This window comes from Folsomia candida, unplaced genomic scaffold (genome assembly GCF_002217175.1).
Source record: "Folsomia candida strain VU population unplaced genomic scaffold, ASM221717v1 Fcan01_Sc047, whole genome shotgun sequence".
Lineage (NCBI taxonomy): Eukaryota > Metazoa > Arthropoda > Collembola > Entomobryomorpha > Isotomidae > Folsomia > Folsomia candida.
Window position 1 is genome coordinate 21,787 of NW_019091239.1, and position 26,632 is coordinate 48,418.

Genomic DNA, 26,632 nt, shown 5'->3' on the forward strand with positions numbered 1-26,632 from the left:
TTGACGAAACTGGTTGATGGTTTATGTCGGTGCTAAGCTTAGAAACTACGCTTGGTTAATTTCTAAAAGGTTATTTTTAACAAGTATATAATTACAGTGTGTGACACTATTGACTCACTTAAAAAACGCCAGCGTGATGTTTTGTTCCCGCATGTTATATTTCTTTATCCAAATCTTTTTTTCCAGTAAGCTCAATAAGTCATATTGTTTTATAATAGATTCTTGACAATTCTCCAGGATCAGAATCCATTTGCATTTTGCGAGTTTATAAATTTCATTCGAAATGACCCCCAGCAAATTGTTTGGTTTCCATGTCTCCAACTTCTTCAGATTTACGGGCAGAGAGATTTTATGTATATCCTGAATATATTTTCCAAAGGAGGCACAATCGTTATGAAAATTTAATGCATTGATGCAATCCAAGGAAGCACACGCAAGATCATCAATTGATTTACTGGTTTCCAAGATAAACTGTGACACAGTCCTGCTCTTGCCCATCCCTTCTAATCCATAGACAGTAACGAAGTTAGATTTTGGCTGCGAATACTGTTCCCTAAGCCACTTGATGTTGTCACCTCCGCCGAAAAATTTGCCGGGATAATTCTTCATATGAAAGCGAATGGGAGAATGGAAGGACATTCCGGTTAACCGGTCTGAAATTATGAATCAGTTTTCTATATCAATTCACCCATTTTCATTTACTCTATCTATGGCATCGAGCCATGCAAATTATATTGTTATCTAATTAATTATTTATTTATTAATTATTTCTAATTTATACTAGAAATAACCATTATTACAATCGCAACATCTATTGCACATAAAGAAAAGAATAGAATTTAGAATATGAACAAAATTTAATGCACCACCATGTCCTCCATATTATATAGCTGAAACTTTCTTAAGTATACGAGACAACGTAATAGCTAAAACTCTCACTACGGCAGTGGGCCATTAAATACATGCCATATAATATTGGACACGCTCTTAGGCATTTGGTATATATATAAATGCAAAATATAAAAATGGAAGTAATCATACCATATAATTTTGCATGCTGGCAATTTTTCAATTCATGCAATAGTTTTTTTTCAAAATCCTCAGACTTCTCACTCATACCGTAATCTACTAGATCATTAATTAGACTATATGGCTGCAATTCGCCATGACGTAGCTTATCTTCCAAAATTCTCAAACTAACAGCACGTGTAGGATCTAATATTCTCCCATAAATCTCTTTCCAGTCAAGAAGTAGAGGATCTTCCAAGTGAGCCTTTTTAATTTGCTGGATTCTTTTCAACAAATTATCCATTTTGAAAAATATTACAAGAAACGAAAGAAGTGGACAAAAACTAATTGCATCAACAAGTTCTGCAATTGGCTCGCTATTGACGGAGGATAAATCATTTCAATATATAAAGATACTCACATCCTGCTTTGATAAGTATGCTTTGATAAGGCTGGACAAATATACAACCGCTTTTCTAAACACTGATTAAACGGTTGGCATAATAAAACTGATAAGAATTATAAACAAAATATCGCTTTTATCTGTTAATCGATAATAGTGGTATTCCTGCATGCATACATACAATTATGCAAAGTGTTCACCCTATATGTTGGAATTTTCAGAAAAATTTTAAAACAGGTTGATAATATACAGAACGACATCTTTCATTCAGGATAATTACATATATGCAGGATAAAAATATGTATGTATATTTTAGTGGCACATTACTCAAAAACAAAATATGCAGGTTGATTTAAGTGTTTTTTTTAGCCTCAAAATAAGAAATTTAGGTATGGCGCTTTCATAAATATCAATTTTAATTGATCGAATTGATTGATCGAATCCTTTATTGTTTGTAATTATCAACTGTTTGTTATTTGTTTACAAATAAAACTTTATTAATTATGCATACATGTTGCAGAATAATTATATCTCGAATAGAAAATCCAGTATTTACTACAATTTTCTCTTTAACCACTCCTTAAGAGAATGTCCCAATTGGGTTCGAACCAACAATCTTTGGGATCGGAAGGAACTCACTTTGTAATTGACCTTAAACAAAGAAGAAGATTATTTAAGAAATCAATTTATTTTAATATAATAAAAATAATATACCTGCAGTGGTAGTAAAATCCGCAATGGTCAACTCCATAACCAAATCATGTAAAGTTGCATTTCCTCCACTTTTCTTGATCCATCGCTCCAATATTTTCGAGATGGCCTGCCCATTGTTAAAATTTCTCATGTCGACATCTTCCAACTTAGCCGTACCAGACAGAACAATACAAAATTGGTACCATTTTTCTTTAACAGCGCAATCCTTCCGAAGCGCGTCGGCAACTTGAGTTAACGGAAATTTGGACATTACACGAGGAGATGATCAAGTAGTAGCTGGGGTGGAATTGGGGACAATATTATTCTTCAACAGCCAGATTGTAACCTACTCAGTTAGCACACAGATTGGGCATTTCTCGCAACTAAGGAAACGATGGAAGAACCTAAAATACCATGTTGACAAATAAAGAGCAATGACTTTTATTTTACTTTTATTTACTTTTATTTTTGGATCAGGCTATGTAAATAAGTTTGTACAGTAGATATATATTTCTATTTTATCCGTTATGTATGTATGTTGGTTATGAATCGTTTGCCTTAGTTTACTCTTATTGACGGACCTACATACAATAAATATATGTATTGACTTATCTTTCTCATTCAGAAAATTGGTAACATAAAATTCAATCGAATCTACAAATATGTTTTTGAGCTAATAAAAACTTGATAACCCAATTGTATTGTATTGTATTTTCACACCGATTAACCTGACAAATCATTTATTTGACGGCGATACCATGTCCTGGTTTACATCAATGTAAACAGTAAATGCAATCAGCCCGATGGGCTCCTTATATATTTATGTGGTATACAGTTACCTGTTTAGTAGCAGGATGGATTTAATCGAGCAAGTTTCAAAGTATGGAATGAAAATATGGCAAATCAATCAATACTTATTCAAAAATTTGCAACACATTCTGTTTACAAAACTGGAAAAATTCTGGGGCAAGGATCTTTTTCTGTGGTTGATAAACGTAAGTACGTAAATTTTTAGAAAGTTATATCACATCAAAAATAATATTTTATTTGATTATTTTAATTAGGAATTTTGGGGGGTAATTATGTCGCTATTAAAACAATAAGAAGGCAAAGCAATATACTTTGTCAAGTTAACGAAATTAATATTTAAGTCGGCTTTGCCATGATAATGTTGTTAAAATGTTTGGTGTCCTTGATGATCCAGATCCAGGTAAAATAATTTTTAACAATTTAAATTTAAAATCTAATTACTTAGTATCTGTACTGATAAATGCAATATTGAAGATACCAAAATCGTACTGGAATATCTAGAATGCGGTTGCTTATTTGAATATGTGTTAAAGACAGAAATGACTGAGGTATGTATATGTACAGCGATATCTACTTAATTAAAGTGGATTGACTTATCAAATTAATTGATTCCAGTCGGATCAACTAATTATACTCAAAGGTATCTCCAAAGGTATGCAATATCTGCACGAGATGAATGTGATCCACAGGGACCTCGCATCCAGAAATATATTGTTGGGGTCGCAATTGACTGCAAAAATTTCAGATTTGGGTTCAGCGTGCTTACAACTGTTGCCAATTTTTACGCATATTTCGAATATTCGGTGAGTGCCTGGAAGATAATTTTATACAAGCAGAATATCATTTAAACTGTTACACTGTGGGACGTTTAGAAAGAAGAACTTAATCGCATGCCATATCGCTATCTTCCTCCTGAGAGCGTTGCAGGGCTACTTGATACACCTGGGACAAAGTGCGTCTACTCTAAATCTGGAGATGTTTGGTCATATGCTGCAATAATTTATGAAATGATGGTGCCCGGGAAGGTTCCATTTCATGAATTTGGGACAAACAATGTGGTGGTATGAATAAAATTCTTGTTGGAACACCTCAGATATTTGTAGCTAATGGAGAGGAGAATCTGCTTTCTGGACAATCGAGCTTAGATTCAGGGTCTCCTAAACACAGTGGTTTATGCATTTCCTGAAAAAAACATCGATTAAACATACGATTTTTAAACGCCGTCAAAGCATACTCCATTTTTTGATCAAGTTCTGATCCAAAAAACACTGAGGTAATGATGTTTTATTTTGACAGGAAATTGTACGACGAATTTGCAAAGGATTCTATCCAATGTGTTGCCCTACCAAATCAAATAGCTTTATGAGTAATTTATCACAAGCAATATTTAAATGTCCGCGAGATCAACGACCGACTTTCGAAGAGATTCTAAAGACCATTGAGAATCGTCTGGAATGTTTATCCGTCAATGATTTCGCAATTTCACATCAGCCAATCTCCCAAGCACAAAAAACCGAAGATGGAACCAACATGACCAACGTTGCTTTAGGGAGTGTGGACAGCGGGATTGGTAGCACATCATTTAGCATGGATAGTACTTGTGGTATTGATGTTATTACTAATTTGCTTTTTAACAAGATTATTAAACTCATCTTGCTATCTATAGATAACGACGAATTGGACCAATTAAAGAACTGTTCCGATATTAAAGCTGCAGTTGTGCTTCAAAATGTCACAACCGTTTTGCCCGACATGGATTTTGCAGAGGGAATTTTTAAAAAGTTTGGAAGACCGAACCTTAAAATTAATGCGATTAAAAGACTAAGCTCTAAATCACTCGCGATCGTGGTTAAGAGCAGATCCAGTAATACAACAATGAATCCTGAAATGATTAAGGCCTTGTCCTCCATGGTGAATGACATTAAAGCATGCTCCTCTGTGTACAGTAGTTCAATAAAGGTAGATTTATATAATCGTGAGGAATTTAACCTTGACGAAACTGGTTGATGGTTTATGTCGGTGCTAAGCTTAGAAACTACGCTTGGTTAATTTCTAAAAGGTTATTTTTAACAAGTATATAATTACAGTGTGTGACACTATTGACTCACTTAAAAAACGCCAGCGTGATGTTTTTGTTCCCGCATGTTATATTTCTTTATCCAAATCTTTTTTTCCAGTAAGCTCAATAAGTCATATTGTTTTATAATAGATTCTTGACAATTCTCCAGGATCAGAATCCATTTGCATTTTGCGAGTTTATAAATTTCATTCGAAATGACCCCCAGCAAATTGTTTGGTTTCCATGTCTCCAACTTCTTCAGATTTACGGGCAGAGAGATTTTATGTATATCCTGAATATATTTTCCAAAGGAGGCACAATCGTTATGAAAATTTAATGCATTGATGCAATCCAAGGAAGCACACGCAAGATCATCAATTGATTTACTGGTTTCCAAGATAAACTGTGACACAGTCCTGCTCTTGCCCATCCCTTCTAATCCATAGACAGTAACGAAGTTAGATTTTGGCTGCGAATACTGTTCCCTAAGCCACTTGATGTTGTCACCTCCGCCGAAAAATTTGCCGGGATAATTCTTCATATGAAAGCGAATGGGAGAATGGAAGGACATTCCGGTTAACCGGTCTGAAATTATGAATCAGTTTTCTATATCAATTCACCCATTTTCATTTACTCTATCTATGGCATCGAGCCATGCAAATTATATTGTTATCTAATTAATTATTTATTTATTAATTATTTCTAATTTATACTAGAAATAACCATTATTACAATCGCAACATCTATTGCACATAAAAGAAAAGAATAGAATTTAGAATATGAACAAAATTTAATGCACCACCATGTCCTCCATATTATATAGCTGAAACTTTCTTAAGTATACGAGACAACGTAATAGCTAAAACTCTCACTACGGCAGTGGGCCATTAAATACATGCCATATAATATTGGACACGCTCTTAGGCATTTGGTATATATATAAATGCAAAATATAAAAATGGAAGTAATCATACCATATAATTTTGCATGCTGGCAATTTTTCAATTCATGCAATAGTTTTTTTTCAAAATCCTCAGACTTCTCACTCATACCGTAATCTACTAGATCATTAATTAGACTATATGGCTGCAATTCGCCATGACGTAGCTTATCTTCCAAAATTCTCAAACTAACAGCACGTGTAGGATCTAATATTCTCCCATAAATCTCTTTCCAGTCAAGAAGTAGAGGATCTTCCAAGTGAGCCTTTTTAATTTGCTGGATTCTTTTCAACAAATTATCCATTTTGAAAAATATTACAAGAAACGAAAGAAGTGGACAAAAACTAATTGCATCAACAAGTTCTGCAATTGGCTCGCTATTGACGGAGGATAAATCATTTCAATATATAAAGATACTCACATCCTGCTTTGATAAGTATGCTTTGATAAGGCTGGACAAATATACAACCGCTTTTCTAAACACTGATTAAACGGTTGGCATAATAAAACTGATAAGAATTATAAACAAAATATCGCTTTTATCTGTTAATCGATAATAGTGGTATTCCTGCATGCATACATACAATTATGCAAAGTGTTCACCCTATATGTTGGAATTTTCAGAAAAATTTTAAAACAGGTTGATAATATACAGAACGACATCTTTCATTCAGGATAATTACATATATGCAGGATAAAAATATGTATGTATATTTTAGTGGCACATTACTCAAAAACAAAATATGCAGGTTGATTTAAGTGTTTTTTTTAGCCTCAAAATAAGAAATTTAGGTATGGCGCTTTCATAAATATCAATTTTAATTGATCGAATTGATTGATCGAATCCTTTATTGTTTGTAATTATCAACTGTTTGTTATTTGTTTACAAATAAAACTTTATTAATTATGCATACATGTTGCAGAATAATTATATCTCGAATAGAAAATCCAGTATTTACTACAATTTTCTCTTTAACCACTCCTTAAGAGAATGTCCCAATTGGGTTCGAACCAACAATCTTTGGGATCGGAAGGAACTCACTTTGTAATTGACCTTAAACAAAGAAGAAGATTATTTAAGAAATCAATTTATTTTAATATAATAAAAATAATATACCTGCAGTGGTAGTAAAATCCGCAATGGTCAACTCCATAACCAAATCATGTAAAGTTGCATTTCCTCCACTTTTCTTGATCCATCGCTCCAATATTTTCGAGATGGCCTGCCCATTGTTAAAATTTCTCATGTCGACATCTTCCAACTTAGCCGTACCAGACAGAACAATACAAAATTGGTACCATTTTTCTTTAACAGCGCAATCCTTCCGAAGCGCGTCGGCAACTTGAGTTAACGGAAATTTGGACATTACACGAGGAGATGATCAAGTAGTAGCTGGGGTGGAATTGGGGACAATATTATTCTTCAACAGCCAGATTGTAACCTACTCAGTTAGCACACAGATTGGGCATTTCTCGCAACTAAGGAAACGATGGAAGAACCTAAAATACCATGTTGACAAATAAAGAGCAATGACTTTTATTTTACTTTTATTTACTTTTATTTTTGGATCAGGCTATGTAAATAAGTTTGTACAGTAGATATATATTTCTATTTTATCCGTTATGTATGTATGTTGGTTATGAATCGTTTGCCTTAGTTTACTCTTATTGACGGACCTACATACAATAAATATATGTATTGACTTATCTTTCTCATTCAGAAAATTGGTAACATAAAATTCAATCGAATCTACAAATATGTTTTTTGAGCTAATAAAAACTTGATAACCCAATTGTATTGTATTGTATTTTCACACCGATTAACCTGACAAATCATTTATTTGACGGCGATACCATGTCCTGGTTTACATCAATGTAAACAGTAAATGCAATCAGCCCGATGGGCTCCTTATATATTTATGTGGTATACAGTTACCTGTTTAGTAGCAGGATGGATTTAATCGAGCAAGTTTCAAAGTATGGAATGAAAATATGGCAAATCAATCAATACTTATTCAAAAATTTGCAACACATTCTGTTTACAAAACTGGAAAAATTCTGGGGCAAGGATCTTTTTCTGTGGTTGATAAACGTAAGTACGTAAATTTTTAGAAAGTTATATCACATCAAAAATAATATTTTATTTGATTATTTTAATTAGGAATTTTGGGGGGTAATTATGTCGCTATTAAAACAATAAGAAGGCAAAGCAATATACTTTGTCAAGTTAACGAAATTAATATTTTAAGTCGGCTTTGCCATGATAATGTTGTTAAAATGTTTGGTGTCCTTGATGATCCAGATCCAGGTAAAATAATTTTTAACAATTTAAATTTAAAATCTAATTACTTAGTATCTGTACTGATAAATGCAATATTGAAGATACCAAAATCGTACTGGAATATCTAGAATGCGGTTGCTTATTTGAATATGTGTTAAAGACAGAAATGACTGAGGTATGTATATGTACAGCGATATCTACTTAATTAAAGTGGATTGACTTATCAAATTAATTGATTCCAGTCGGATCAACTAATTATACTCAAAGGTATCTCCAAAGGTATGCAATATCTGCACGAGATGAATGTGATCCACAGGGACCTCGCATCCAGAAATATATTGTTGGGGTCGCAATTGACTGCAAAAATTTCAGATTTTGGGTTCAGCGTGCTTACAACTGTTGCCAATTTTTACGCATATTTCGAATATTCGGTGAGTGCCTGGAAGATAATTTTATACAAGCAGAATATCATTTAAACTGTTACACTGTGGGACGTTTAGAAAGAAGAACTTAATCGCATGCCATATCGCTATCTTCCTCCTGAGAGCGTTGCAGGGCTACTTGATACACCTGGGACAAAGTGCGTCTACTCTAAATCTGGAGATGTTTGGTCATATGCTGCAATAATTTATGAAATGATGGTGCCCGGGAAGGTTCCATTTCATGAATTTGGGACAAACAATGTGGTGGTATGAATAAAATTCTTGTTGGAACACCTCAGATATTTGTAGCTAATGGAGAGGAGAATCTGCTTTCTGGACAATCGAGCTTAGATTCAGGGTCTCCTAAACACAGTGGTTTATGCATTTCCTGAAAAAAACATCGATTAAACATACGATTTTTAAACGCCGTCAAAGCATACTCCATTTTTTGATCAAGTTCTGATCCAAAAAACACTGAGGTAATGATGTTTTATTTTGACAGGAAATTGTACGACGAATTTGCAAAGGATTCTATCCAATGTGTTGCCCTACCAAATCAAATAGCTTTATGAGTAATTTATCACAAGCAATATTTAAATGTCCGCGAGATCAACGACCGACTTTCGAAGAGATTCTAAAGACCATTGAGAATCGTCTGGAATGTTTATCCGTCAATGATTTCGCAATTTCACATCAGCCAATCTCCCAAGCACAAAAAACCGAAGATGGAACCAACATGACCAACGTTGCTTTAGGGAGTGTGGACAGCGGGATTGGTAGCACATCATTTAGCATGGATAGTACTTGTGGTATTGATGTTATTACTAATTTGCTTTTTAACAAGATTATTAAACTCATCTTGCTATCTATAGATAACGACGAATTGGACCAATTAAAGAACTGTTCCGATATTAAAGCTGCAGTTGTGCTTCAAAATGTCACAACCGTTTTGCCCGACATGGATTTTGCAGAGGGAATTTTTAAAAAGTTTGGAAGACCGAACCTTAAAATTAATGCGATTAAAAGACTAAGCTCTAAATCACTCGCGATCGTGGTTAAGAGCAGATCCAGTAATACAACAATGAATCCTGAAATGATTAAGGCCTTGTCCTCCATGGTGAATGACATTAAAGCATGCTCCTCTGTGTACAGTAGTTCAATAAAGGTAGATTTATATAATCGTGAGGAATTTAACCTTGACGAAACTGGTTGATGGTTTATGTCGGTGCTAAGCTTAGAAACTACGCTTGGTTAATTTCTAAAAGGTTATTTTTAACAAGTATATAATTACAGTGTGTGACACTATTGACTCACTTAAAAAACGCCAGCGTGATGTTTTTGTTCCCGCATGTTATATTTCTTTATCCAAATCTTTTTTTCCAACTGGGGAATAATAATTTTCCGTCAAGAACAGAAATTCACATTTAAATACAAACATTACAAGGAGGCAGATAAATTGCTCGAAAATTGCAAGTTTCCGTAAACACCATGAGATGTTTGAAGGACCGACATTTTGTGACTGGCAAAAGCGTCCTTGCAGAACCACAGTGCTTTAACCTACCACTAAGAATATAAAGAAAAACAAGGAACATGACTAACCCAGATACGTAGGAGTATGTAGTTTCAAAACGTACACTACATACTTCTCAATCCGTTTATGGATAAGTTAAATTAAAATAAATTGCATTACAATACTAATATGAATTACATTTACATTACAATTAATTTCAATTAAATTTCAATTATGCACAAAGATTTGCGGTTAACAATAAGAATATTGAATAACCGTCCTGTTACTTATGTATGTACATATTTCCGTCTGCAAGAATTTGTCGTAGATTAGCAACTAACAGTAATGCAGTTACAAATTTATATGATGCTAAAAATTTTCACAAAACCAGGACAGGGTGTTTTTACAAGTAACAAATTTTATTATATATTGTATTAAATTTTTAATCCGATTTTAATAATTTTTTTTCTTATTTTTAGCTTACACACCAAAAATTTACTTGGATTCCACAATTTCTCCAATAATTTCAATAGCTTCAATTTTAGTTAGTGCCCCCTACATAAAATAAATAGCACATTCTTATCTTTTCTATCGAGAAATATCTACATGCAAAACATACCACTGGCAAATCCACAGCAGCCCGGGCCGGGTAGTTTTCCGCGAAGACTAAAATAAAATAAATCCTATTTGCACAAATTTACGAAGCTTACCTTACAAGTAAGACAAGTTTAGTAATTGCAAGTCTAATATTTTACTTGCAAAATTTCATAAGGTAAATACGTAAATCAGTGACGTCTTGTTGTTTTGAAAAAATTGACGGTTTGTATGACACAATCATATTTATTTAAAATCACATAGTCAAAGGTTTTATGAGCTTTTATCAAATTTGGAAAAATAGAAACAAATAAGTAAATACAATTTCAAATTTATTTTACCAGATTACAATTTTACGTAAGAATGTTGAATAAAAATGTGCATCACTGTTAGGATGGTCACCTGCTTGCATTTGTTTTTAGGTGGGCGATTCAATAGTGGACGGCCCCATTATTCAGCTGAATAGGTGTTGCACCTTAATGGTGCAAGCACAAGCCTCGAGTGAAATGCAGATTAATTTGATAAGATTATAGGCTTATTAAAATGCTTAAATACGCTTCCTCGAATATCATTCATAAATTTCGTGCATATGAAAACGATATCAATTATTATTAAGTGAGAATGCCTCTGAGTGATAATAACCTAACTCACACAATTTTTAGAAGACTTATCTGAAAATTATAAATATTAGCCAGATAACAGCAGCAAGTTTGCAATTTGTAGCAAACAAAAGTTCAACATGACATGGGGTGTTCGATGATCGATGAAATTACCACGGAATCCGATTTTTAGATCAGAAATTGCTATAAGCTTTTTCAACTTGGCGCGACTTGCCACACCAGTTGTTGCGGCATCACTATGTTTTCGCATATCTCGAACAAACTTGCCCGATGAGACGTTCACTTTTCCGGAAACGGTGGAGATGAAGCCGTAGATCGGGATAGAATTAAGATAACCAACGGGTAACAAAAGGAGTCCTGGATTGGTTAGAAAGTCTCTCCAGAGTCGAATAAAGATCACTGTGCAGCAAGTACACACCAAGGTCAAGGTGGTCAACACAACGGGTAGAAAGAATGTTCGAAAAATGCCGTTAAACTGGATTTCTAGCAGGCAGGTTTTGTCTATTTATTTTGTCTTTGGAATATTTTCTGATGAATTGTTTAGAATATGAATTATATAACAAATCTGCGGCCATTTTAAAATTACTATCAACGGATTTCCGTTCAGTTTGCTTGTTGTGCACAATCATAATATGAAATGAAATATTTGTTAATATTTGGAAATATTCAGAGGGCGACGATGCTGATGATATTGGACCTTTATTATGTAGGTGGAATTTATTTAATTATTTTAATCGCACATCCAAGACTCACCTGTGATATCCTTTTTTAAGGTTTAGTTTATTGTACATAACCTTCAGCATATCAGAATTCCACTTAACCGAATGGACGAAGAATATTAGGTCTAGAATTATTATATTTGAATACTTACAAGTATTTTTGTACAATACATGACTTTGTAATGTATTCTGTACCTTGTTCTACGACTACTTGGACCGCCTACCGTTTGGATTACCATTTCAATGCATTTTAAACGACACGATTATGTTGCGCTAATAATTATATAATGATTAATACTACGAACTTCAAGCTAAGATTTATCTGTAAATTATCTATAAGTTAATTATTTTATCTATATCTGCTTTGTCAAATTTTTATTCGAGTTATGTCTGCAGGTGTCTAGAGCTGAAAATCAGTACATGTGCTGACGCTCGTCCGACACCTTTAATAAAAACCTATCAATCAATCAATCAATCAATCAATCAATCAATACAAGTAAGTACATACATAATTTATTAAATATACAAATCTAGTTTTATTACGTATTAGTGGGTCACATATTATCGTGGTAATTCTAAAAAGACTGAAATACAAGTGATCATCACTTACTAGGGGTACTAGGCATCTGTTACCTGGACCTAGCTATGCCACTATATACATTGGATGCATTTTTTAATAGTAGTCAGGCAATGTAACAAAATTTACGTGTAAAAATGACATTTGGTCACTCTATGACGATTTTTGTGACGAGCGCAAGGCATCATTTTGCTGCCTGTGGGGGTTGTGGGAGTCGAGCTGGCTCACCCCACTCAACGTAAAGACGCGTCCCACACCACTCCTCTTGCTTCATATTGTTTTTTTCTCACTTTCACTTTCACAATTTTTTTTGCTTTTGATTGTATTAAACTTTATATTGTGACCTCAGTGCTAATGACAGAGACATGATAATGTAAATAATACATATGTATGCATGTGGAGGAAAAATTCATTGACACACATACAAATTTAGAAAAGAAGCTCTTCACATAATTTTCGTTTTTTTTGTAAATCCGAATTTCTAAAATAAATATATAAATATATATGTTCTGCATTTTCACGTAAGGTTGAGCCTTGGCAGAAATTGAGATTTTCATACGTTCCGTCTAAACTTCGTAGGTCAGTTAAAATATACCCAAAAAATTTTATCTCGATCATTTGGCGTGAAAGCTCGCCATATATTTTATTGAGTAAAATTAATTTTAAAATCTTTCACGACAAATTAGTTTGATTATTGATCTGAATAATAATTCAATTGAATATTCTGCATCCGATAGTTGCAAAAATTACTAAAATTCATTTTATTTAACAAAATGTTTAGATATTTTGGATATCTTTCACGCCAAATAGTCGAGATTATATTTTTTGTGTGCATTAATTTAACTGACAGAACAGAAGGTGTTCGCGAGATATTCATATGAGGCAGGGTGAGAATGATTTTGAGCAGGAGTCACAAATATGTAAACAGTCCTGTCGCCATCCTCATTATCCAATTTGTAATGTCTCCCCACAAGTTCTTTTTCTCCCCAAAACCTGTTGTCCTTCAAAATGTGACCTGTAATTATTTGTGTGTGTGCCTGTTTGTGATTGGTGCTCTGTGTCTTGGAGGTCGCCCTTCTGGTCCACCTCACCTAAATTATTGTGTAAAACTTGAACCATTCTCATTTCTGTGTGCGAGGAGGAACATTAGGCCCAGTCACTTCTAAATTGAGAATCACAATTTGTAATAATATTGATACCTGTGACACAATTAAAAACTCTAAATTGTAAAATTACTCCTCGTATTTGCCTTATCGTCGCACACATTATTACGCCGCCACACCCACCACCACCGTCGCCACATTGCACACTACATAATAATAATAAGTCCTCTCTCTCATTGTCGCCAAGTCATAACATCACACATTCTCACGAACATAAATGGTCTCGCCCTGAGTGTATAGTATTTCAAGAACAGAAGGAAAGTGGCGTATGTAGTTTCATGAAAATTTCAATTTCTGCCAAGGCTTAACTGTACATGGAAGAACAGTATATGTTCATCTTCATACGTAACAATTTAATATAAATTTGATAAATAATATTATATGTACTTATGCATATAAAGCGAAATTGTTTGAAGGGGTTTTTCCTAAATTTGTATTTGTGTTTTAATCAGTTTTTTATTCCAGATGCATATGTACATATGTATTTACATAATCATGTCTGTTATCAGAACTGTGGTCGCAATATAAAATTTTGCACAAAAGTGAAAAATATTGAAGTGACAGTGAAAAACAAAGTAATATATGTAAAGCGAGAGGAGTGGTGGAGACGCGTTGTTACGTTGAGTGGTGTGAGCGTTCTCCACTCCCACAACCCCTCACAGGTAGCAAAATAGCAGCCTTGCGCTCGTCACAAAAATCGTCATAGAGTGACCAAATGTCATTTTTAAACGTAAATTTTGTTACATTGCCTGACTACTATTACAAAATGCATCTAATGTATATGGTGGCATAGCTAGGTCCAGGTAACAGATGCCTAGTACCCCTAGTTAGTGATGGTTAATTCAAAAGAATCCTACATATGTAAGCCGGCTTCATTTATAAGTTTTCTTTAAATTATTCATCGACTTGACGTTGTTTTTTTAACTTAAGCGTTGCCTGTACATATTTTGTTAGAATTAGTACGACGATATTTACATGTTATCATACATATTCAATCCTACTACGTATATATGAACGAGTAGGTACAAGTATGCATCATAGTGCTTCACATCCAGGCATATTTATGTCTTTTATACTTGTATCATTCCAGTTTATTGTAGAGCACACTTGATAATAAATGTTATACGCCAAACGGCACATTATTTTTTATTAAAGACCATAGAAAATGAGACTAATGAAATTCCGCAGAGTATTAAGCAATTGGAGCATTGCCGAACTTTATGGTACACATCGATAGATAATGGCATTGCGAGTAATCTCATTTCTAAATAGGATGGAATTTTCACGCCCCAGAAACACGTGCTCATTTGACTAAATTGGAAGCGGCAAGATGATGAATTTGAATCTATCCTATTTATATCTTAGATTATCAATAGTACATATTTAGGGTCCTATGGGGTAAATGAGAGGAAATTTATAGAATTTTTCTATCTTATGTGTATAATTGCCTAGCCACAAAGGTTGGAAAATTCATTTACCCCAGACGACCTTAGATAAGTTAGATAGGTAAGTATACATATATGTATGTATATACTTATAAATACCTATGCATGACGCGCATTTATTTCGTTTATTATGTAATTATACCAGATTACAGTCACGGATTTACTATTTTTTGCTGGTTGAATTCAAGATTAATTATCCAAGTATTGCGACTTACCGACAATTTATGTACATATTGACACAAATATTGCATTCATGTCACAACTCAAGTGTGCCTCGGTTAAGGTTGGATTATCTGATTAGTGCGAACTACTTATGGGCGGCTGACACAAATAAATCAATTATCTAAGTGAATAAAAGGCAGCCTATTTAAGCCATTTATTACGTCATACTTAGTTAGTCGTATAATATTCTTGTGCCCGTTAACATATTCTCAATTTTCTCCTGCATCTGCATAACAATTGTGTGGATTCACGCAATGCCTGCTAAATCAGTAAGCTAATTGTATAATTAGTTCAAATTTTTATAAAAAAAGTTGATCCATTAATTTCAGGTCGTAGTATTTTTCCTTGCCGTGGTTATCCTTCTTGTCCAGGACGGCATTGCACAAACCAAACCTATGACTTATGATTGCAAAAAGAATGGGTTTTTCGCAATAGATACACAGACAAAGAAAGATAATTTTTGCCCCTGGATAGCTGAATTTTGTTCGGCCGGATTTGTCGCAAAACCTGTCAACTGTCCTGTTGGCAATTCCATCTGCGACTTTGTCCGCTGTACGTTCATCCCACAGTATGGGGTTTTCTCGACCGTATTTTACAAATGTGCTGAAGAAGTGCTACCAACGGATGACTTGTACCAGTTTGATGAAGTCAAACAAGCATGCTTTATGGTTTGTGATGAGTATTTATTTACTCATTCTTAATACTTGATACGGTTGATTAACAATTTGTGAATTATGTTTCCTAATATAGCTGCCAGCAGCTGGATAAGTTTCTGGGATACAGCGTGGCTGAGACGATTTAATGGCTTCCGATACTTCGTCATTGTAACTTAATCAGATATTGCAAAAACAAACTAGGCAAAATTTGAAAGTGTCTTTCTTTTAATTATTTTTTAACTTATTAAGTCCTAAGAGATTCGCAGCTGACATTTACATACGAACTTTACTTACATAGTAAGATCCCCACTCGTAAGTTGATGATAAGTACATACACACCTTCTTACTAATTAGTCCACGACCTGGGAAATATTTCAAGCTCAACGACACTAGTGATTCAATCAGGTGTGAGACCACCAATCTGATAAATATTATTCCTGAAACCGTCGCAGAATGAATTATGAAAATATTTCATACTTTTCTCTCTTTCTCTTATTCTTACAAATTTCCTTGTTATTTCTTGCTGAAGCTACGGCCCATCAAAATGTGGGTGGAAGTGGGAAAGTTTTATCAGAATCGTCCAGCAGGAACCCGAAACGTAAGACTTTCAAACAAATATTTGTACAGCACCGTTCTGGAAAAGTCTTAGTAAAATATAACACTTACATACTAGAATATTTATGTAGGTATACTGAATCACTAATTTTTTATATTTATCTCATTTTCACTTTTAGGCATGTACTGGCCATTTGTGAGTTATATCGTATCTGCCGGACCATGCGGGGATGGAGATGGGATTTGTTTACCAGGGTATGTAAAAACACACTTGACTAATTAACTTATTAATTTATCTCTAACTTTAAAACGTACTTCTCTCAGTGGAAAATGTAAAGTCCAGGGTGGCCGTAAGATCGGTGAATGTGGGTCAGGATTAGGAGATTGTTGTAGATGTAAGTTCTGCTATTATTAAACAAAAATATATATCTTTTTACAATTATAAAATCTTTTTCCTCATATTTAGTTTCTATGTCCTGTGACGAAACCACGAGCCGGAGAGAGATTAATGAGATCACGTCCACAATCTCGTCTCCCTCACCAATCACGGCAGATTGCCAATTCATTGTGAAAAGGGTACATGTTTATCCTTCAACTATTAGAAATACTTATTACTTAAATTTTAAGAGGCATAGTTAACAGTTTTTTTTAAACAAAAACCATAATGTTCCCAGAAACCGAAGTACTGTCAGATTAGGCTGGACTTTACAGAGTACATATCTAGTTCTGCAAATTTGGATGGTGTTTGTGACGTGGACAGCTTCACGGTCAAGGGAAGTTCCACAGTTTCTGGGGAGTTCACGACATGTGGTACTTTGACAGGGCAGCATAGTAGGTTTTATGATTTATAAAATTTTTTTTATTACAAAACCTTTTCTTTTTGATGATATTTGTATTCATTATGGCCACACGTTTTTTGTTTCTATGTTTAAGTGTACCTTGAATTTGGAGATTCCGACTCAATCCAAATAATTCCATCCTTCTCGTCCGGCGGAAATAATGCAAAGTACAGAATTTTGGTTACCCAAATAGCCTGCAAGTCGCCACAAAGAGGTAGAATACTTTCATGATTTATTGCCAGTTACTAATAAATACAACAGTTATTTGATATATGCAGTAACCCAATATATTGAACTATTTGTGCAGTTCCTTCGTATTGTCTCCAAAACTATCCCAGTGGTCGCGGTGTCGTCAAAAGCTTCGACTTCCCAAAGCAGCAGCAAAACAATCAACGATACACCGTTTGTGTGGCGGGTGTCACGTCGGATGCAATTATGGTAATTAATAGAGAGCAATTATCGATTGCTGAAGCCTTGTATGTAACATGGTGTAAAGTGGCATGCCAAAATTTTCTGGAAACATTTCTTATAGCTATTTTATCTTAAACAACTATTCTATTTAGTGGAATCTCTGCTCCGCCGCGGACGCTGGGACAGGAATCACACCATTTTTTATTTCCGGTCCAGCTCCTGCAAATCAGGATCATATCTGCCATAACACGCGAGACTGGGTCCAACCGAACGGGAGGAATCAGATATGTCTGGCCGAAAGTATTCCACGAGATGGGCTCGTTAGTATGTTCCAGATAGATATATCGAGTCATATTTTTTTTAACTGGTAACAAGCGATTATGACTCGGATACTATATACGTATGACGCTACCGCATGGTAATAAATCTGTTACTGGCTTAGAGAAAATTCTGACCTTACAAGAAAACATGGCAATAAATTACTCTACTTCGGTAACAGATTTATTATCATGTGTATCTATGTACTATATTATCACAGACAGGTAATCGGTTGTCACCAGATTATTTTCAGTGTATAAATAGCATCGCTAATAATAATTTCAGCCGCTATGAAGCCATTCACACTCAACGTCAACTTCAATGACCACGAGGTTGAGCCACTCCCATGCCCCCTGCTCTGGCAAGGGATCACTGATCCTGACCAATGCACTTTGGAAGCAGTGCAATTAGCCAATCCCAACAATGCCTGTGCAAGAACGCGACTTCAATCCTGCACCTGGATTATGGCAGCGTTACGATGTATTTGCAACCCGATTGAGTCGGACAATGAGAACGGGTTGAGTAATACGGGATTTTGCTTATCGTATGGACCAAAGAGTGCGGTGGGATAAGTCCAGTTCACGTATTACGCTCTGGTTCAATTCGTACAACTTATGAATAACTTATCCTTAGATTATGTTGCTACCAATTTATCTTTATTGCATATAGGATTTGTATTGTTTTTGCCATTTTCCAGCTAGTGATAAGTATATGTACGTATGTTAGTTTTATGACTGTACTTAAGAGAAATACATTTCTGTGTAGATACTAAAAACAGTAATATTGTTGACATGTGTACGTATCTCTAGTCCAGGAACAATCATGAAGTCAAAGTTCGTATGTAAATGTCAGCTGCGAATCTCTTAGGACTTAATAAGTTAAAAAATAATTAAAAGAAAGACACTTTCAAATTTTGCCTAGTTTGTTTTTGCAATATCTGATTAAGTTACAATGACGAAGTATCGGAAGCCATTAAATCGTCTCAGCCACGCTGTATCCCAGAAACTTATCCAGCTGCTGGCAGCTATATTAGGAAACATAATTCACAAATTGTTAATCAACCGTATCAAGTATTAAGAATGAGTAAATAAATACTCATCACAAACCATAAAGCATGCTTGTTTGACTTCATCAAACTGGTACAAGTCATCCGTTGGTAGCACTTCTTCAGCACATTTGTAAAATACGGTCGAGAAAACCCCATACTGTGGGATGAACGTACAGCGGACAAAGTCGCAGATGGAATTGCCAACAGGACAGTTGACAGGTTTTGCGACAAATCCGGCCGAACAAAATTCAGCTATCCAGGGGCAAAAATTATCTTTCTTTGTCTGTGTATCTATTGCGAAAAACCCATTCTTTTTGCAATCATAAGTCATAGGTTTGGTTTGTGCAATGCCGTCCTGGACAAGAAGGATAACCACGGCAAGGAAAAATACTACGACCTGAAATTAATGGATCAACTTTTTTTATAAAAATTTGAACTAATTATACAATTAGCTTACTGATTTAGCAGGCATTGCGTGAATCCACACAATTGTTATGCAGATGCAGGAGAAAATTGAGAATATGTTAACGGGCACAAGAATATTATACGACTAACTAAGTATGACGTAATAAATGGCTTAAATAGGCTGCCTTTTATTCACTTAGATAATTGATTTATTTGTGTCAGCCGCCCATAAGTAGTTCGCACTAATCAGATAATCCAACCTTAACCGAGGCACACTTGAGTTGTGACATGAATGCAATATTTGTGTCAATATGTACATAAATTGTCGGTAAGTCGCAATACTTGGATAATTAATCTTGAATTCAACCAGCAAAAAATAGTAAATCCGTGACTGTAATCTGGTATAATTACATAATAAACGAAATAAATGCGCGTCATGCATAGGTATTTATAAGTATATACATACATATATGTATACTTACCTATCTAACTTATCTAAGGTCGTCTGGGGTAAATGAATTTTCCAACCTTTGTGGCTAGGCAATTATACACATAAGATAGAAAAATTCTATAAATTTCCTCTCATTTACCCCATAGGACCCTAAATATGTACTATTGATAATCTAAGATATAAATAGGATAGATTCAAATTCATCATCTTGCCGCTTCCAATTTAGTCAAATGAGCACGTGTTTCTGGGGCGTGAAAATTCCATCCTATTTAGAAATGAGATTACTCGCAATGCCATTATCTATCGATGTGTACCATAAAGTTCGGCAATGCTCCAATTGCTTAATACTCTGCGGAATTTCATTAGTCTCATTTTCTATGGTCTTTAATAAAAAATAATGTGCCGTTTGGCGTATAACATTTATTATCAAGTGTGCTCTACAATAAACTGGAATGATACAAGTATAAAAGACATAAATATGCCTGGATGTGAAGCACTATGATGCATACTTGTACCTACTCGTTCATATATACGTAGTAGGATTGAATATGTATGATAACATGTAAATATCGTCGTACTAATTCTAACAAAATATGTACAGGCAACGCTTAAGTTAAAAAAACAACGTCAAGTCGATGAATAATTTAAAGAAAACTTATAAATGAAGCCGGCTTACATATGTAGGATTCTTTTGAATTAACCATCACTAACTAGGGGTACTAGGCATCTGTTACCTGGACCTAGCTATGCCACCATATACATTAGATGCATTTTGTAATAGTAGTCAGGCAATGTAACAAAATTTACGTTTAAAAATGACATTTGGTCACTCTATGACGATTTTTGTGACGAGCGCAAGGCTGCTATTTTGCTACCTGTGAGGGGTTGTGGGAGTGGAGAACGCTCACACCACTCAACGTAACAACGCGTCTCCACCACTCCTCTCGCTTTACATATATTACTTTGTTTTTCACTGTCACTTCAATATTTTTCACTTTTGTGCAAAATTTTATATTGCGACCACAGTTCTGATAACAGACATGATTATGTAAATACATATGTACATATGCATCTGGAATAAAAAACTGATTAAAACACAAATACAAATTAGGAAAAACCCCTTCAAACAATTTCGCTTTATATGCATAAGTACATATAATATTATTTATCAAATTTATATTAAATTGTTACGTATGAAGATGAACATATACTGTTCTTCCATGTACAGTTAAGCCTTGGCAGAAATTGAAATTTTCATGAAACTACATACGCCACTTTCCTTCTGTTCTTGAAATACTATACACTCAGGGCGAGACCATTTATGTTCGTGAGAATGTGTGATGTTATGACTTGGCGACAATGAGAGAGAGGACTTATTATTATTATGTAGTGTGCAATGTGGCGACGGTGGTGGTGGGTGTGGCGGCGTAATAATGTGTGCGACGATAAGGCAAATACGAGGAGTAATTTTACAATTTAGAGTTTTTAATTGTGTCACAGGTATCAATATTATTACAAATTGTGATTCTCAATTTAGAAGTGACTGGGCCTAATGTTCCTCCTCGCACACAGAAATGAGAATGGTTCAAGTTTTACACAATAATTTAGGTGAGGTGGACCAGAAGGGCGACCTCCAAGACACAGAGCACCAATCACAAACAGGCACACACACAAATAATTACAGGTCACATTTTGAAGGACAACAGGTTTTGGGGAGAAAAAGAACTTGTGGGGAGACATTACAAATTGGATAATGAGGATGGCGACAGGACTGTTTACATATTTGTGACTCCTGCTCAAAATCATTCTCACCCTGCCTCATATGAATATCTCGCGAACACCTTCTGTTCTGTCAGTTAAATTAATGCACACAAAAAATATAATCTCGACTATTTGGCGTGAAAGATATCCAAAATATCTAAACATTTTGTTAAATAAAATGAATTTTAGTAATTTTTGCAACTATCGGATGCAGAATATTCAATTGAATTATTATTCAGATCAATAATCAAACTAATTTGTCGTGAAAGATTTTAAAATTAATTTTACTCAATAAAATATATGGCGAGCTTTCACGCCAAATGATCGAGATAAAATTTTTGGGTATATTTTAACTGACCTACGAAGTTTAGACGGAACGTATGAAAATCTCAATTTCTGCCAAGGCTCAACCTTACGTGAAAATGCAGAACATATATATTTATATATTTATTTTAGAAATTCGGATTTACAAAAAAAACGAAAATTATGTGAAGAGCTTCTTTTCTAAATTTGTATGTGTGTCAATGAATTTTTCCTCCACATGCATACATATGTATTATTTACATTATCATGTCTCTGTCATTAGCACTGAGGTCACAATATAAAGTTTAATACAATCAAAAGCAAAAAAAATTGTGAAAGTGAAAGTGAGAAAAAAACAATATGAAGCAAGAGGAGTGGTGTGGACGCGTCTTTACGTTGAGTGGGGTGAGCCAGCTCGACTCCCACAACCCCCACAGGCAGCAAAATGATGCCTTGCGCTCGTCACAAAAATCGTCATAGAGTGACCAAATGTCATTTTTACACGTAAATTTTGTTACATTGCCTGACTACTATTAAAAAATGCATCCAATGTATATAGTGGCATAGCTAGGTCCAGGTAACAGATGCCTAGTACCCCTAGTAAGTGATGATCACTTGTATTTCAGTCTTTTAGAATTACCACGATAATATGTGACCCACTAATACGTAATAAAACTAGATTTGTATATTTAATAAATTATGTATGTACTTACTTGTATTGATTGATTGATTGATTGATTGATTGATTGATAGGTTTTTATTAAAGGTGTCGGACGAGCGTCAGCACATGTACTGATTTTCAGCTCTAGACACCTGCAGACATAACTCGAATAAAAATTTGACAAAGCAGATATAGATAAAATAATTAACTTATAGATAATTTACAGATAAATCTTAGCTTGAAGTTCGTAGTATTAATCATTATATAATTATTAGCGCAACATAATCGTGTCGTTAAAATGCATTGAAATGGTAATCCAAACGGTAGGCGGTCCAAGTAGTCGTAGAACAAGTACAGAATACATTACAAAGTCATGTATTGTACAAAAATACTTGTAAGTATTCAAATATAATAATTCTAGACCTAATATTCTTCGTCCATTCGGTTAAGTGGAATTCTGATATGCTGAAGGTTATGTACAATAAACTAAACCTTAAAAAAGGATATCACAGGTGAGTCTTGGATGTGCGATTAAAATAATTAAATAAATTCCACCTACATAATAAAGGTCCAATATCATCAGCATCGTCGCCCTCTGAATATTTCCAAATATTAACAAATATTTCATTTCATATTATGATTGTGCACAACAAGCAAACTGAACGGAAATCCGTTGATAGTAATTTTAAAATGGCCGCAGATTTGTTATATAATTCATATTCTAAACAATTCATCAGAAAATATTCCAAAGACAAAATAAATAGACAAAACCTGCCTGCTAGAAATCCAGTTTAACGGCATTTTTCGAACATTCTTTCTACCCGTTGTGTTGACCACCTTGACCTTGGTGTGTACTTGCTGCACAGTGATCTTTATTCGACTCTGGAGAGACTTTCTAACCAATCCAGGACTCCTTTTGTTACCCGTTGGTTATCTTAATTCTATCCCGATCTACGCTTCATCTCCACCGTTTCCGGAAAAGTGAACGTCTCATCGGGCAAGTTTGTTCGAGATATGCGAAAACATAGTGATGCCGCAACAACTGGTGTGGCAAGTCGCGCCAAGTTGAAAAAGCTTATAGCAATTTCTGATCTAAAAATCGGATTCCGTGGTAATTTCATCGATCATCGAACACCCCATGTCATGTTGAACTTTTGTTTGCTACAAATTGCAAACTTGCTGCTGTTATCTGGCTAATATTTATAATTTTCAGATAAGTCTTCTAAAAATTGTGTGAGTTAGGTTATTATCACTCAGAGGCATTCTCACTTAATAATAATTGATATCGTTTTCATATGCACGAAATTTATGAATGATATTCGAGGAAGCGTATTTAAGCATTTTAATAAGCCTATAATCTTATCAAATTAATCTGCATTTCACTCGAGGCTTGTGCTTGCACCATTAAGGTGCAACACCTATTCAGCTGAATAATGGGGCCGTCCACTATTGAATCGCCCACCTAAAAACAAATGCAAGCAGGTGACCATCCTAACAGTGATGCACATTTTTATTCAACATTCTTACGTAAAATTGTAATCTGGTAAAATAAATTTGAAATTGTATTTACTTATTTGTTTCTATTTTTCCAAATTTGATAAAAGCTCATAAAACCTTTGACTATGTGATTTTAAATAAATATGATTGTGTCATACAAACCGTCAATTTTTTCAAAACAACAAGACGTCACTGATTTACGTATTTACCTTATGAAATTTTGCAAGTAAAATATTAGACTTGCAATTACTAAACTTGTCTTACTTGTAAGGTAAGCTTCGTAAATTTGGCAAATAGGATTTATTTTATTTTAGTCTTCGCGGAAAACTACCCGCCCGGGCTGCTGTGGATTTGCCAGTGGTATGTTTTGCATGTAGATATTTCTCGATAGAAAAGATAAGAATGTGCTATTTATTTTATGTAGGGGGCACTAACTAAAATTGAAGCTATTGAAATTATTGGAGAAATTGTGGAATCCAAGTAAATTTTTGGTGTGTAAGCTAAAAATAAGAAAAAAAATTATTAAAATCGGATTAAAAATTTAATACAATATATAATAAATTTGTTACTTGTAAAAACACCCTGTCCTGGTTTTGTGAAAATTTTTAGCATCATATAAATTTGTAACTGCATTACTGTTAGTTGCTAATCTACGACAAATTCTTGCAGACGGAAATATGTACATACATAAGTAACAGGACGGTTATTCAATTATTCTTATTGTTAACCGCAAATCTTTGTGCATAATTGAAATTTAATTGAAATTAATTGTAATGTAAATGTAATTCATATTAGTATTGTAATGCAATTTATTTTAATTTAACTTATCCATAAACGGATTGAGAAGTATGTAGTGTACGTTTTGAAACTACATACTCCTACGTATCTGGTTAGTCATGTTCCTTGTTTTTCTTTATATTCTTAGTGGTAGGTTAAAGCACTGTTGGTTCTGCAAGGACGCTTTTGCCAGTCACAAAATGTCGGTCCTTCAAACATCTCATGGTGTTTACGGAAACTTGCAATTTTCGAGCAATTTATCTGCCTCCTTGTAATGTTTGTATTTAAATGTGAATTTCTGTTCTTGACGGAAAATTATTATTCCCCAGTTGGAAAAAAAGATTTGGATAAAGAAATATAACATGCGGAACAAAAACATCACGCTGGCGTTTTTTAAGTGAGTCAATAGTGTCACACACTGTAATTATATACTTGTTAAAAATAACCTTTTAGAAATTAACCAAGCGTAGTTTCTAAGCTTAGCACCGACATAAACCATCAACCAGTTTCGTCAAGGTTAAATTCCTCACGATTATATAAATCTACCTTTATTGAACTACTGTACACAGAGGAGCATGCTTTAATGTCATTCACCATGGAGGACAAGGCCTTAATCATTTCAGGATTCATTGTTGTATTACTGGATCTGCTCTTAACCACGGATCGGCGAGTGATTTAGAGCTTAGTCTTTTAATCGCATTAATTTTAAGGTTCGGTCTTCCCAAACTTTTTAAAAATTCCCTCTGCAAAATCCATGTCGGGCAAAACGGTTGTGACATTTTGAAGCACAACTGCAGCTTTAATATCGGACAGTTCTTTAATTGGTCCAATTCGCGTTATCTATAGATAGCAAGATGAGTTTAATAATCTTGTTAAAAAGCAAATTATAATAACATCAATACCACAAGTACTATCCATGCTAAATTGATGTGCTACCAATCCCGCTGTCCACACTCCCTAAAGCAACGTTGGTCATGTTGGTTCCATCTTCGGTTTTTTGTGCTTGGGAGATTGGCTGATGTGAAATTGCGAAATCATTGACGGATAAACATTCCAGACGATTCTCAATGGTCTTTAGAATCTCTTCGAAAGTCGGTCGTTGATCTCGCGGACATTTAAATATTGCTTGTGATAAATTACTCATAAAGCTATTTGATTTGGTAGGGCAACACATTGGATAGAATCCTTTGCAAATTCGTCGTACAATTTCCTGTCAAAATAAAACATCATTACCTCAGTGTTTTTTGGATCAGAACTTGATCAAAAAATGGAGTATGCTTTGACGGCGTTTAAAAATCGTATGTTTAATCGATGTTTTTTCAGGAAATGCATAAACCACTGTGTTTAGGAGACCCTGAATCTAAGCTCGATTGTCCAGAAAGCAGATTCTCCTCTCCATTAGCTACAAATATCTGAGGTGTTCCAACAAGAATTTATTCATACCACCACATTGTTTGTCCCAAATTCATGAAATGGAACCTTC

The 26,632-nt window shown here is 34.4% G+C and overlaps 6 protein-coding genes and 3 long non-coding RNA genes across 11 annotated transcripts; 4 read left to right on the top strand and 5 right to left on the bottom strand.

The window, feature by feature from the left end:
- Positions 1 to 99: 99 nt before the first annotated feature.
- Positions 100 to 2,767, bottom strand: LOC110861884. The gene is made up of 3 exons (XM_022111018.2): positions 2,126 to 2,767; positions 1,042 to 2,062; positions 100 to 653 (listed from the first exon to the last, which is right to left on the bottom strand). Exons 2-3 carry the CDS (start codon positions 1,310 to 1,312, stop codon positions 115 to 117), a joined length of 810 nt encoding a protein of 269 aa, XP_021966710.1. The 5' UTR covers positions 1,313 to 2,062; positions 2,126 to 2,767; the 3' UTR covers positions 100 to 114.
- Positions 2,768 to 2,784: 17 nt separating this feature from the next.
- Positions 2,785 to 3,663, top strand: LOC110861934. Its single transcript, XR_002549112.2, has 4 exons — positions 2,785 to 3,099; positions 3,169 to 3,314; positions 3,389 to 3,462; positions 3,530 to 3,663. It is a non-coding gene; the product is annotated as an uncharacterized LOC110861934 (long non-coding RNA).
- A 3-nt stretch (positions 3,664 to 3,666) lies between these two features.
- LOC110861935 (macrophage colony-stimulating factor 1 receptor) lies at positions 3,667 to 4,947 on the top strand. The gene is made up of 4 exons (XM_022111067.2): positions 3,667 to 3,717; positions 3,787 to 3,975; positions 4,211 to 4,517; positions 4,581 to 4,947. Exons 2-4 carry the CDS (start codon positions 3,805 to 3,807, stop codon positions 4,919 to 4,921), a joined length of 819 nt encoding a protein of 272 aa, XP_021966759.1. The 5' UTR covers positions 3,667 to 3,717; positions 3,787 to 3,804; the 3' UTR covers positions 4,922 to 4,947.
- Positions 4,948 to 4,996: 49 nt separating this feature from the next.
- Positions 4,997 to 7,642, bottom strand: LOC110861936. Its single transcript, XM_022111068.2, has 3 exons — positions 7,032 to 7,642; positions 5,948 to 6,968; positions 4,997 to 5,558 (listed from the first exon to the last, which is right to left on the bottom strand). The coding sequence occupies exons 2-3, from the start codon at positions 6,216 to 6,218 to the stop codon at positions 5,023 to 5,025; spliced, it is 807 nt and encodes a 268-aa protein (XP_021966760.2). The 5' UTR covers positions 6,219 to 6,968; positions 7,032 to 7,642; the 3' UTR covers positions 4,997 to 5,022.
- Positions 7,643 to 7,746: 104 nt separating this feature from the next.
- LOC110861916 (ephrin type-B receptor 1) lies at positions 7,747 to 11,077 on the top strand. Of its 2 annotated transcripts, XR_002549107.2 has the most exons (8): positions 7,747 to 8,006; positions 8,076 to 8,222; positions 8,297 to 8,370; positions 8,438 to 8,626; positions 8,696 to 8,884; positions 9,120 to 9,426; positions 9,490 to 10,536; positions 10,607 to 11,077. XR_002549107.2 is itself a non-coding variant. In XM_022111050.2 (7 exons), the coding sequence occupies exons 1-7, from the start codon at positions 7,907 to 7,909 to the stop codon at positions 9,828 to 9,830; spliced, it is 1,347 nt and encodes a 448-aa protein (XP_021966742.1). In that variant the 5' UTR covers positions 7,747 to 7,906; the 3' UTR covers positions 9,831 to 11,069. The 2 variants fall into 2 exon arrangements, 1 of the variants encoding a protein (XP_021966742.1); XM_022111050.2 differs by having other exon boundaries at positions 9,490 to 11,069.
- Positions 11,078 to 15,651: 4,574 nt separating this feature from the next.
- LOC118433342 lies at positions 15,652 to 18,850 on the top strand. Of its 2 annotated transcripts, XM_035845156.1 has the most exons (12): positions 15,652 to 15,736; positions 15,797 to 16,135; positions 16,218 to 16,528; positions 16,653 to 16,721; positions 16,858 to 16,933; positions 17,003 to 17,073; positions 17,145 to 17,254; positions 17,353 to 17,509; positions 17,612 to 17,731; positions 17,825 to 17,955; positions 18,081 to 18,252; positions 18,532 to 18,850. In XM_035845156.1, exons 5-12 carry the CDS (start codon positions 16,860 to 16,862, stop codon positions 18,816 to 18,818), a joined length of 1,122 nt encoding a protein of 373 aa, XP_035701049.1. In that variant the 5' UTR covers positions 15,652 to 15,736; positions 15,797 to 16,135; positions 16,218 to 16,528; positions 16,653 to 16,721; positions 16,858 to 16,859; the 3' UTR covers positions 18,819 to 18,850. The 2 variants fall into 2 exon arrangements, with proteins under 2 accessions (XP_035701049.1, XP_035701048.1); XM_035845155.1 differs by having other exon boundaries at positions 16,218 to 16,721.
- Positions 18,851 to 19,160: 310 nt separating this feature from the next.
- Positions 19,161 to 19,836, bottom strand: LOC118433343. The gene is made up of 3 exons (XM_035845157.1): positions 19,752 to 19,836; positions 19,353 to 19,691; positions 19,161 to 19,270 (listed from the first exon to the last, which is right to left on the bottom strand). The coding sequence occupies exons 1-3, from the start codon at positions 19,764 to 19,766 to the stop codon at positions 19,253 to 19,255; spliced, it is 372 nt and encodes a 123-aa protein (XP_035701050.1). The 5' UTR covers positions 19,767 to 19,836; the 3' UTR covers positions 19,161 to 19,252.
- A 4,825-nt stretch (positions 19,837 to 24,661) lies between these two features.
- LOC118433344 lies at positions 24,662 to 25,078 on the bottom strand. The gene is made up of 2 exons (XR_004833330.1): positions 24,942 to 25,078; positions 24,662 to 24,872 (listed from the first exon to the last, which is right to left on the bottom strand). It is a non-coding gene; the product is annotated as an uncharacterized LOC118433344 (long non-coding RNA).
- Positions 25,079 to 26,260: 1,182 nt separating this feature from the next.
- Positions 26,261 to 26,632, bottom strand: LOC118433312. The gene is made up of 2 exons (XR_004833311.1): positions 26,593 to 26,632; positions 26,261 to 26,359 (listed from the first exon to the last, which is right to left on the bottom strand). It is a non-coding gene; the product is annotated as an uncharacterized LOC118433312 (long non-coding RNA).

Bases quoted from the DNA above. Each gene is read 5' to 3' on its own strand.
- LOC110861884 (XM_022111018.2), bottom strand. From the start codon at position 1,312: ATGGATAATTTGTTGAAAAGAATCCAGCAAATTAAAAAGGCTCACTTG. The intron at 654-1,041 runs GTATGATTACTT...TCATAATTTCAG, and splicing joins CCAGCATGCAAAATTATATG to ACCGGTTAACCGGAATGTCC.
- LOC110861916 (XM_022111050.2), top strand. From the start codon at position 7,907: ATGGCAAATCAATCAATACTTATTCAAAAATTTGCAACACATTCTGTT. The intron at 8,627-8,695 runs GTGAGTGCCTGG...TGGGACGTTTAG, and splicing joins ACGCATATTTCGAATATTCG to AAAGAAGAACTTAATCGCAT. The intron at 9,427-9,489 runs GTATTGATGTTA...TGCTATCTATAG, and splicing joins TAGCATGGATAGTACTTGTG to ATAACGACGAATTGGACCAA.
- LOC110861936 (XM_022111068.2), bottom strand. From the start codon at position 6,218: ATGGATAATTTGTTGAAAAGAATCCAGCAAATTAAAAAGGCTCACTTG. The intron at 5,559-5,947 runs GTATGATTACTT...TCATAATTTCAG, and splicing joins CCAGCATGCAAAATTATATG to ACCGGTTAACCGGAATGTCC.
- LOC110861935 (XM_022111067.2), top strand. From the start codon at position 3,805: ATGCCATATCGCTATCTTCCTCCTGAGAGCGTTGCAGGGCTACTTGAT. The intron at 3,976-4,210 runs GTATGAATAAAA...TTATTTTGACAG, and splicing joins TTGGGACAAACAATGTGGTG to GAAATTGTACGACGAATTTG. The intron at 4,518-4,580 runs GTATTGATGTTA...TGCTATCTATAG, and splicing joins TAGCATGGATAGTACTTGTG to ATAACGACGAATTGGACCAA.
- LOC118433342 (XM_035845155.1), top strand. From the start codon at position 16,577: ATGAATTATGAAAATATTTCATACTTTTCTCTCTTTCTCTTATTCTTA. The intron at 16,722-16,857 runs GTAAGACTTTCA...TTTCACTTTTAG, and splicing joins GTCCAGCAGGAACCCGAAAC to GCATGTACTGGCCATTTGTG. The intron at 17,956-18,080 runs GTAATTAATAGA...TATTCTATTTAG, and splicing joins TCACGTCGGATGCAATTATG to TGGAATCTCTGCTCCGCCGC.